Raw genomic sequence first — 10,730 nt, 5'->3', positions numbered from 1 at the left:
TTTGAGAAGCCAGCAGAGTTTCTTGTTTGCTTTCAGTCGTATATACCCACATGACGTCACTAATTGTTTACCCATAACGTGGTCAGCACCCTGGACAGCTCATAGACAAAATATAAAAATCTTTTATCCTTCAGCAGTGTTACTGTTCTTATTACTCTGTTGTCCACGAAGATCAACCTTAATGTTCAAACTTAAGCAGCAAAGTTAATGAAAACACTAAGATGAGAAATATTTACGGAGAATACATACTGATCGTTTTTTTATTAGAGTCAGCTGATAGGGAATGATTCCAAACATTGAAAAAGTTAAATTGCGATAGAATAGATGAACCGTAAGAAAGTAAAGAGCAGTTTCTTGAGAATTTTAGATAAGTAGTAGCGTAGTAGCCTAATTGGATGGTTTTATTATTCAAATTCACGAATCACTGCAGTATAGGCTACGTGTTAGAAACTACAATTATCTGGAAGAAAGTTCAGTCCGATAGGGCACATTACACATTCGATTACTAACAAGGAAAACGTTTTAAGTTTTGTTAATTAAAGCAGTTAACCAACAAACCGTCATCACCATCTTGCATGCGACGAAGTATCGCTTTGAAGATAAAGAATACCAAAAACGCAGTGGACTCATATGCCGTCGTATGTTAGAAAATGGTCGCCTATGTCAGAATTAGCGTTAAAGTGGAAAGTTACCATGGTGATCTATGAATCTCCCACTACACTGCCTGCAGAGAGGAACTATTAGCAGGGAAGGAATGGTCACAAGCACCTCTGTTTGAATAAAGCCTTTATTTTCATATTTTAGCATGGTATTCCACAGGATGTACATAATTGGCCTTGATCTATTGCTGAATCCTGCGGATTGATTGAACCTGGTGGCTGTGGGCTTGGGTGCCGTACTCATTGTAGTTTCTGTATTCTCCTTCATGCCTGTCCCTCTCAAGGATGTATTGGTATCCACGGTAACCAGGGAACTGGTAGGCCACCCAGCTGCAGAGGCAGAGGGGAGACACAACAAGGTCAGCTAAGGCAGAGATTAGTGCTCTGAATTAGAACATCTGATTGGTTGGTCTCGCTTCCTCTAGTTGCTTGGATCCACCTCATATACAACCTGATTGGTTATCTCGCTGAACCAATCAATTTTTTTTTTTGCCCTCAAAACATTTTTGTGCAAGTGTGTAATTCCCAGGAGCGACTATCAAGGGTCAACACTCTAAAACCAGAGAGTTTACACTGGACCCAAAATACAAAATGTTGATTGTTTGTAATAGTTACATCGAGCTGTGAGGTTTTCAAAAGAGACCAGCTTACGCTCCAGAGTTGACCTTCATAGATGCAACCTCCTTGCTGCACCAGCCCATGGCCTGCAGGGAGGGGTAGTCATTACAAAGCTCAAACTTGCGTCCTGTGAGGTCCTTGCACTCATACAAGGTCACCTTGCTGTCACTGTGTTTCTGTTGAGAGAGTCACTCAGGAGAATTTGCAAATGAGAAAGATATTTACTGTATCTCAGAATCTGCCTGCTGAGAGGGATTCGTCACCTTAACCCCTCTCCTTCCTCTAGTCAAATATCTGATTGGTGATTCTTGTTATTAATTTATATCTGCTTGTTCATAGGTCGTATATCATACAAGTCTCACATTTAAAACAGTTTAGTTTTGTATGTTTATTGAACACAGAAAATCATTATATGGTTACTTCCCAGACAAAGACAGAATTAGTTTCAAAAACCCACCCACCTATGCATTTTCCATACCCGCGTCTTCAATGCAGGGGGTCTGTTATGCCAGAATCCCTGGGTGCAAGGCAGGAAATAACCCAGGAGGGGGTGCCAACCCATTTCAGGACACACACATTCACACCTACAGACAATTTGGTAACTGACCTCAGCATGTTTTTGGATTGTGGGGAGAAATGAGAGAAAGTGGAGGAAACCTCACAATGACACGGGGAGGACACAAAGAGCTGGGGTGGAGTCTCGAACCCTAGTCTCCAGAGGCAACCATGCACTGCTTCAGCTACAAAAATATCCTTTATTCCCCAATTTGTTTTCTCCACTATGAAAGGTAGATGAACAGTAGGGAGTGATGAGCGTCTTCTTCGGCCGAGCTGACTGGGGCTCGTTTTGTTGCTAAGATACCAAGAGTGGGAAATTCTAGCCTTTTACTCACTCGTAATGTTGCTTCAGCAAATGACAGTGATGAATGAGAATCACATCCATTCCAGGTGTCAGCCGGGGCATATTGTCCTTTTTGTCAGGAACATGATCTTGTGACCTGGGACCCCTCCCCCATTCCCCCAAAGATAACTTACAGCGCATTTGATTGGTCGGAATGAGAGCAGGTGTTCCGTTCTGTAGCCGGAGTTTCCGCTCCATGCCTCCCAGCGAGGATAGTCTCCTTTCTCCAGGATGAACTGCTGACCCTGGAACTCAGGATACTCGTACCCGATGAAACTGGGACCAGCGGGAAGGTTGGCGGAAGGAGGGTTGCAGTAAGAGAAGGTGAGAAATGTATCAGGACTAACTGGTAAGAAACAAGGTCAGGCTGCACCCCCTTTGCTCAGTGCTAAAAGCGAACAGTTCATTATCAGATCGTTAGTCTCCCACAGCACAGAGGCCAGACAGCTGAGCCGCGTGATTCACAGTCGCTTTCGGGACAGGAACAGCAGCTGATACCCAGAGACCCGCCCGCTATATTCAGATGGGTGTTAACAAACACACTGCCGGAGGGGTCGTCTTTCACTGCATTCGGTGTGCTGAGTGGCGTCAGTGATGTCGCAACACTGAAATGACTTCTGAATAGTTTTCGTTACGCTCACAATGACATGTTTGAGCAAAAGAACCCACCATTACATTTTCAGAGACACCAGTGACAACTGCAGTCTGATAAACGTTAACCTGCCATCCATTGATAATGTTATGGTAATTTAAGCAACAGAGGAATATTACAAACTTCAGGATGAGTCTCCCAGATTTCACTTTTGTCAACTAAAGTCCGGAAGTCATTCTTCCTTCTCTGGGATTTCCCAAAGACTATGCGACATGTTACTCACTGTGATCTGTTGATTCACTGGATATTCCCTGAGGGGTGTGGAAGCCTTTCCACAGGACAGGAGAGCACTTCACAACAGGAATGGAGGTGGGTTAATTTAGGCTATAAGTCCACTTCCTAAGCCTCTGCTCTCTTATGGCACCAGCCCAACCACATGAGGACCCAAACCCTTAGCTTTCAGCAACATGACCCCCATGTCTGAGTTGGGGGTGCTTACACGCAGGCAGAGACTTACACGCCGTTCTCCACCTTTATGGAGCGGATCTTGCGGAAGTCCCTTTCCATGATGTTGCGGCACTCCTGCATGAACTCGCAGTGTTTGCCCTGGAAGTTCTCCTCCTCCCAGACTGTGATCCTAAACTGCCCCATCTGCTCCATCTGCATCTGTTGGGTGTCCATGGCTGCGACTTCTCAGCCTACCACCAGAAGAGCGGGTCATGGTTTGACAGTCGAGGGGAGAAAGGGGGCAACACTTTAATTAAAAACAGAGCTCTCCCCGTTGAGGATACTGGGAGAGAAGTTTGATTACTGAGCAGAGCTGTAAGTGTGACACTGGTGAGTCATTGTGATTAAATCCTAACAGCGAAACTACAGCCTCCTTCTGCTTCTTTTCTGTATCTATGTCCCGGAGGCGGGTGTTAGCATTCTGGCTGTATACTACTTACGGACCAAAGCGGGGCAGATCCAGAAGAACATCCGTCAGGGATCACAGTCCCTGTTGTACATTTATAGAGGTGGCCCCCCTCCCTCATCGCTTCAGCGAGGCAGTTGCACAAGCCCTGCACACTCAGCAGTGCCTGGCTGAAAGAGGGCTTTAGGCCACGCCATTGTGGGGGGCTTAGCGCCCCTCTGACTCATCACTGTGGCACCCCCCCCCCCCAACCCCCACCCCCACTTTGCCCACGGCAGCCTAAAAAGGCAGTGCACTGATGCAACAGCTCGGTTCAGAAAGCTGACCGAATGGCGGCATTCTGGGAGATTATTTTGCAGATACTGGGCTCCGTGAGACACAGTCGCCCGCACGGAAGCGGCTGCTGCCAGAAACCAACAAGGGTGCAGTTTTAGATTAAACAACAGCCAACCTGACAGTTAAAGTATGTTTACCTTAAGACAAGGATGACCGTAAATCTCCCTAAATATCTCAGGATGCTGTAATAAAGCATTCAGCCATGTTAAAACGAAAGACATGAAAAAGTAAACAATAATTAAGCTTGAAGTATTTTCTTGATGTGTGTGACTGCAGGATTTCCTCTCTGAAGTCAGACACAGCTTGAATTAATGTTGCTCCTCTTCGGACAGCTGAGAATCTTACCAGAGAGTCTGTCAAAGACAAATTCCAATGATTCCTTGCACTCTGTGGATGATGTCATTACCAGTGACTATGTCTTTGTAGTTCTGTTTGTGTCAGGCTTTTCTTTGTAATGGTCTGTGTTTTGAACTGTTCAGAGTTTTGCTGTTTGTTACGCAGTGTTTGGAGGTAATGCCTCTGTGTTTTCTTGTATACAACAGTTTGTTTGCCATAATTATGGACTTTCAGTGCGATAAACAATGAATGTTTCTCAGCCTACTAGTTGCTTCCTTCTGCATTACCCTGCCCCCCTGAATCCTGTCACACCCCTATTAAGTTCCCAACAGTGAGACTGAGCACATGACTGAACATCATAACAGGCGTTTCTGACAGGTCTAGGCTCTACATTTGCTTTTGCGTATATTTATTCAGCTGCACGTGAGAAATCTGCAGTCTCTCCTTGGCTTGTGCAGGTTTGTCTTGTTCCAAAGCACAAATATATGCATTGAAGCTAATTGGCATCTCCTGTTGTGTGTACACCTGTATACCAAGTGATGGACTATCATCTTGTCCAGAGTGTTCTCCAACCTTGTCCCCTATGCTGCCTACCAAACAGTTAGAAGATTGATGAATAGGATTATCTAAGCCAGATGTTTAGTCTTTGAAGATTGTAGAATAAAATATAATGTGTTTATAGTGACACCTGGTGGCTATTGTAGCTATTGCAATATGCAGAATATAGCCCTATTGGCAAAAGCAAGTGTACATTCCCCAGTGTTAATTCTAGCTTTTGAATGGTGAGTGAAAAACAAAACTAAGAAAGATGTGCTGTTTATTGAAATTTGGGTGATTTACTGTACATTCAGGGTTTTGAAACTCGCCCCTTTTGTGTGTGAGGAGTGTTCTCCAGTGATGATGTACACTCACCTAAAGGATTATTAGGAACACCTGTTCAATTTCTCATTAATGCAATTATCTAATCAACCAATCACATGGCAGTTGCTTCAATGCATTTAGGGGTGTGGTCCTGGTCAAGACAATCTCCTGAACTCCAAACTGAATGTCAGAATGGGAAAGAAAGGTGATTTAAGCAATTTTGAGCGTGGTATGGTTGTTGGTGCCAGACGGGCCGGTCTGAGTATTTCACAATCTGCTCAGTTACTGGGATTTTCACGCACAACCATTTCTAGGGTTTACAAAGAATGGTGTGCAAAGGGAAAAACATCCAGTATGCGGCAGTCCTGTGGGCGAAAATGCCTTGTTGATGCTAGAGGTCAGAGGAGAATGGGCCGACTGATTCAAGCTGATAGAAGAGCAACTTTGACTGAAATAACCACTCGTTACAACCGAGGTATGCAGCAAAGCATTTGTGAAGCCACAACACGCACAACCTTGAGGCAGATGGGCTACAACAGCAGAAGACCCCACCGGATACCACTCATCTCCACTACAAATAGGAAAAAGAGGCTACAATTTGCACGAGCTCACCAAAATTGGACAGTTGAAGACTGGAAAAATGTTGCCTGGTCTGATGAGTCTCGATTTCTGTTGAGACATTCAAATGGTATAGTCAGAATTTGGCGTAAACAGAATGAGAACATGGATCCATCATGCCTTGTTACCACTGTGCAGGCTGGTGGTGGTGGTGTAATGGTGTGGGGGATGTTTTCTTGGCACACTTTAGGCCCCTTAGTGCCAATTGGGCATCGTTTAAATGCCACGGCCTACCTGAGCATTGTTTCTGACCATGTCCATCCCTTTATGACCACCATGTACCCATCCTCTGATGGCTACTTCCAGCAGGATAATGCACCATGTCACAAAGCTCGAGTCATTTCAAATTGGTTTCTTGAACATGACAATGAGTTCACTGTACTACAATGGCCCCCACAGTCACCAGATTTCAACCCAATAGAGCATCTTTGGGATGTGGTGGAACGGGAGCTTCGTGCCCTGGATGTGCATCCCACAAATCTCCATCAACTGCAAGATGCTATCCTATCAATATGGGCCAACATTTCTAAAGAATGCTTTCAGCACCTTGTTGAATGAATGCCACGTAGAATTAAGGCAGTTCTGAAGGCGAAAGGGGGTCAAACACCGTATTAGTATGGTGTTCCTAATAATCCTTTAGGTGAGTGTATATGTGCCTGATGGACTGGCATCTTATCCAAGATGTCCCCAGTTCTGTGCCGTTGCTGCTTGTCAGGGGCTCCACGTTCACGCCATAACCCTACACAGGATACGTGGTACAGAAAATGGATAGATTTATTTTTTGTAAACACCAACAACATGATAAACTTGAAGGGTTAATTCCAGAAAGCAAGAACAATTTATTATCCCTCTATTTTGTTGGCCACCATGTCTGACCAGATTCATTTAGGTTGTGTTGAAAATGATTACGTCTACCAGTTTGCTGTGAGTTCTGATTCAGGACACCTGTATGGCCCAGTTCTTCCCATTTCTTGACTATACTCACCTGGGCTGTCCTGTTCTTCCCGTTTCCTGACTATACTAAACTGTGCGGCCCAGCTCTTCCTGTTCCCAGAGTGTAGTCTCATGTGTGTGGCCCAGCTCTTCCTGTTCCCGGAGTGTAGTCTCATGTGTGCGGCCCAGCTCTTCCTGTTCCCGGAGTGTAGTCACCTGTGCGGCCCAGCTCTTCCTGTTCCCGGAGTGTAGTCTCCTGTGCGGCACAGCTCTTCCTGTTCCCGGAGTGTAATCTCCTGTGTCGCCCAGCTCTTCCTGTTCCTGGAGTGTAGTCTCCTGTGTGCCCAGCTCCAACCCATTAGGCAGATGGAGCATCTGGTGGCCCTTGTTCACCCATTTGAATGATTACATCAGGTTCCTATATTGTGAGGCTCTGACTCCCATTTCCCGGCAAAATCCAGCCCTGCTTGTATCCATGTGGTCTCCACAGCGTGATGTTACAGGCAGACATGCTGCTCAGACCTGTTTATCTCCTACCACCTTCCTCCTACATTGGGTACAGCATTAGGTACCATTTATCTACATCACACTCAGGACCTTAAACCAGCTGCCCTCTTCACTGCTACAATTTTGTGTTTAATTAATATACCGCATGTTCAAAGGGCATCCATCCATCTGTCCATCCATCCATCCATTGTTCATAACCACTACAGGGTCAGGTGACTCTGAATCCTGGCAACGAAATGCAAGAAACGAAAGGCAGGGGACAATAATGGTTTTCTCTATACTAGGATTTATTTTTTTATTCCAGCTGGAGAATAAAGTTTTTTAAAATTGTTTTATGTTACATAAAACACTATTGATTGACTAACTGATGCTCCCTTTTTAAATTCTGTGTGTTTAGCTGTCACCCAGACAGATTCCACGGATCCGTTAAGGTAAGTAGCCATTATGCTTGCAGACAGCTGGCCAGGGTGTCTCAAAGCTGAGAGAGTCCCGAAAACAACAGCCAATCAGCACTGCCCCAGTGAGCGTGAGCAAACAGAGCCATGCGTGTGTGTCCATCATCCCCTTACACATGCACTGTTGTCAGTATCACCATAAATTTATCATTCCTGCAACCCACTTTGTCTCCGTGTTGCAAACACACCAACATGAAGCTATTGGTAGTACCTGGCACTCAGAACACTGGTAAGCGTATGTACATGCATACCTAATGTGAGGAGCAGCAGAGAAGCTGAATCAGCATTAATGAAATTTCTAGAATTGCTACATTATATTGAGAGTGAGCCCACTTTCATCGGTGTTACTTAAACAGTATGTGCTACAAGTGTTCCAATAACATGCCCAGTTCGAGGCGGGGGGGAGGGGGGGTGGGCGCTGCGTAGTCTTCTACGTAGACTTCTGAGGGGGTGGCAAATTATCAACTGGGGGGGGGGCTTGATTCTTGTAATTTGGTCCTTTTGAGCAGGACCCCCCCAGGCACATATTTTGTCCCTTATGGGGGGGGGTCTCTGACCTTTTTTGGGGGATCATGGGACCCCCCCATTTCCTCTTCAATTTAAACGCTGCGTGCCACCCCTAGTGTGCCTCTGTCTAAGGTCATGTTTAGGGTATATGACTCCCATGTCCTCCTCGACAGCTTTGTGACAACGTCCCCAAAAAGGGCCAATAAGTCACCAGCCCGGACAGGTATTGTTTCTGAGGTCACACTACATCAGCACATGTGACACTGTGGTGTCGTAACAATGCAACATGGCCTAAGGCTTAGGCAGGAGTGAGTAAAAGAATACCAGGTCATTATTAATTTACTTGCCATATATTTTTATTCCAAGCAACCTATGTACACAGCTTGCTGTTTTGTTCACACATAGTTAAATATTTACCGGTGTGATGTGGGTTAAACTACCAAAGCAGGGTTCTGAGGCTGCTTCCTTCTTGTTATTCAGAAAGGTAGCGTCACTTTTTGATTGGCTCTTCAACCCTTTAACCACCACACTGCCACCTGTGTGAAACCGTAAGCTTCATTCAACATTTTTCTTGGTATTCCTGCAATATTTAAATAAGACCTCCTTTAGCTTGCAAATGGCTCATTTGCGTATGTGACTCAGCAACCCTCGTTACATGCAGAAACATATTGTTAAGCAATAAAATATTTTTCAATGCTTTCAGCTTGGGGATTCACTAAATCTCACCTCTGCTTATTCCACTATTTCCCAATAAAGAATGTTTTGTATTTGTGTTCGCTCTTTGTTTTGACCTGTGTTCATTGTACAAGCAGGACTATTTAAGCACATTAAAAACCTGGGTCTGGTAAACTTGCCTTTAGGGGGGAAAAAAAAGAGAAACCCAGACTGTAGTGATGCCTGACTCCTTTGTTTGACATTGTGAGACACTATTTGAATAGCCGGCCAACGGGCCTGTGAAACGACCTGTTCCGCACGCCTGTCATTGCCATGGAAACTAATCCACCAAACGGCAAACCTGAACGCCCAGTGACAGCTAGCTTAGGTGGCATCCGCCTTACCACCAGCTTGCTGTCAACAATTGCCTTACACTTGGGCTGGACATGGCCAATAAAGTTGATTTTGATTCTGTCAAGGTGCATGGTTTGTGCTCCTTGCCAGTTTGGATTTGCCCCCCAACCCAATGAGCACAAGCTCGATGAGTTTACATATTTCATCACCGACTCCTTTAGCTATTTGAGCAGCATGGGGGACAGGGCTGCTATTATGGGCTGCCTTTGTCTTCTGCTTGACCAGCAGCTGGTCCCGTAGTTGCAGTCAAAAGCCTATGGAGACATTATGCTCCAGGGCACATCGCCGGAAGTGTTGCACATCACACATGCAGCACGGTCCCATCACATCATGGCAATGAAGTGCCTAACAAAAAAAGCCAACACCCCTTCTCTGCTAAAATATCCGACTTCTAACTGCTTATCCTGCCAGTCTAATAGGGGTATATGCACACTACGGGCAATTTAGAGACAAACTAGTCTAATTGCATGTGTTTTGACTCTGGGGGGGAACTTGCATACAAATTCCAGACACATTTTCAGAAAAAAATTGGTACAGTCCTGGTACAGATTTGTTCCCCAGGTTACAAATAACATTAATGTACCCCCAATGGTATAAAATAAGTGCCCCTTAGTATTCTTAGACTAAAAGGTACATCTACCTACAGCTAGGGCTTTCAAACCCTTGATGGTACAGGCCCAGTGACATGTAATTGTGCCCTCAAAGGTACAAACCGGTAATTTTTTTCCTGATTTTGTACACAGAGCACAAGTGGGATCTGATCCGCAAAGCCTGGAGGCGTGAGGTAACAGAGCTATCAACCAAGCCAACATACCACCCCCAACAAAAGCATAAAGAAAAGCTCCATATTTCATTCAAAATGATGACCAATATTACAATAGTTTTATTGCATGGTTTATAAATGTAACATGTAATAAACAATAGTATGACACAAAAACAGCATGAATTGACATTGTTTTTGATTCCCGCAATGGGAGGGAAGGGGAAATTCTGTGTTCCCCTTCTGTTGCTGACACTTTACAAAAGTTAGCATCTGGATAAATGCAGAAGAGAAAGATAATAGGTGGCCGGGTCATAAAGATCAGCAGCAGGAAGTCACTGTGATATTGCCAGTTAGCCAGAGAGCAGGAGACAGGGCGCCAGGCATTCAACTGCTCACTGGGTGGAAAATAAACACAAGTTCAGCTGTTGCCAGGTTTAGCCAGGTGGGGCAAGACCCGAATGATGTCTCCTGCTTTCTTTACGGCTTTAATATATCTAAAATGATAGATTGATTAAAGACTGATGAAAGAATTTTTATAGGCCTAACAAGCAGTTTACGAAAAGGACATCTGTAGAAGCACCTGCTGATTCATACTGACAAAACCGGTTTTTCACGTATGCAAATATTGCAACGCTAATGTCACCTCATGATTTGAATTATATC

The 10,730-nt window shown here is 44.8% G+C and overlaps 1 protein-coding gene across 3 annotated transcripts; it reads right to left on the bottom strand.

Moving 5' to 3' along the window:
• Positions 1–769: 769 nt before the first annotated feature.
• Positions 770–3,789, bottom strand: LOC111858370 (beta-crystallin A2-like). 3 transcript variants are annotated; one of them, XM_023840114.2, is made up of 5 exons: positions 3,718–3,789; positions 3,288–3,468; positions 2,313–2,454; positions 1,311–1,453; positions 770–989 (listed from the first exon to the last, which is right to left on the bottom strand). In XM_023840114.2, the coding sequence occupies exons 2-5, from the start codon at positions 3,449–3,451 to the stop codon at positions 842–844; spliced, it is 597 nt and encodes a 198-aa protein (XP_023695882.1). In that variant the 5' UTR covers positions 3,452–3,468; positions 3,718–3,789; the 3' UTR covers positions 770–841. The 3 variants fall into 3 exon arrangements, with proteins under 3 accessions (XP_023695882.1, XP_023695885.1, XP_023695883.1); XM_023840117.2 differs by having other exon boundaries at positions 1,311–1,363; XM_023840115.2 differs by having other exon boundaries at positions 3,722–3,743.
• Between the last annotated feature and the right edge of the window lie 6,941 nt (positions 3,790–10,730).

The sequence above is a fragment of the Paramormyrops kingsleyae genome, chromosome 16 (genome assembly GCF_048594095.1).
Source record: "Paramormyrops kingsleyae isolate MSU_618 chromosome 16, PKINGS_0.4, whole genome shotgun sequence".
Lineage (NCBI taxonomy): Eukaryota > Metazoa > Chordata > Actinopteri > Osteoglossiformes > Mormyridae > Paramormyrops > Paramormyrops kingsleyae.
Note: the sequence above shows the minus strand (reverse complement) of the source record. Positions and strands in the feature narration are given on the sequence as shown.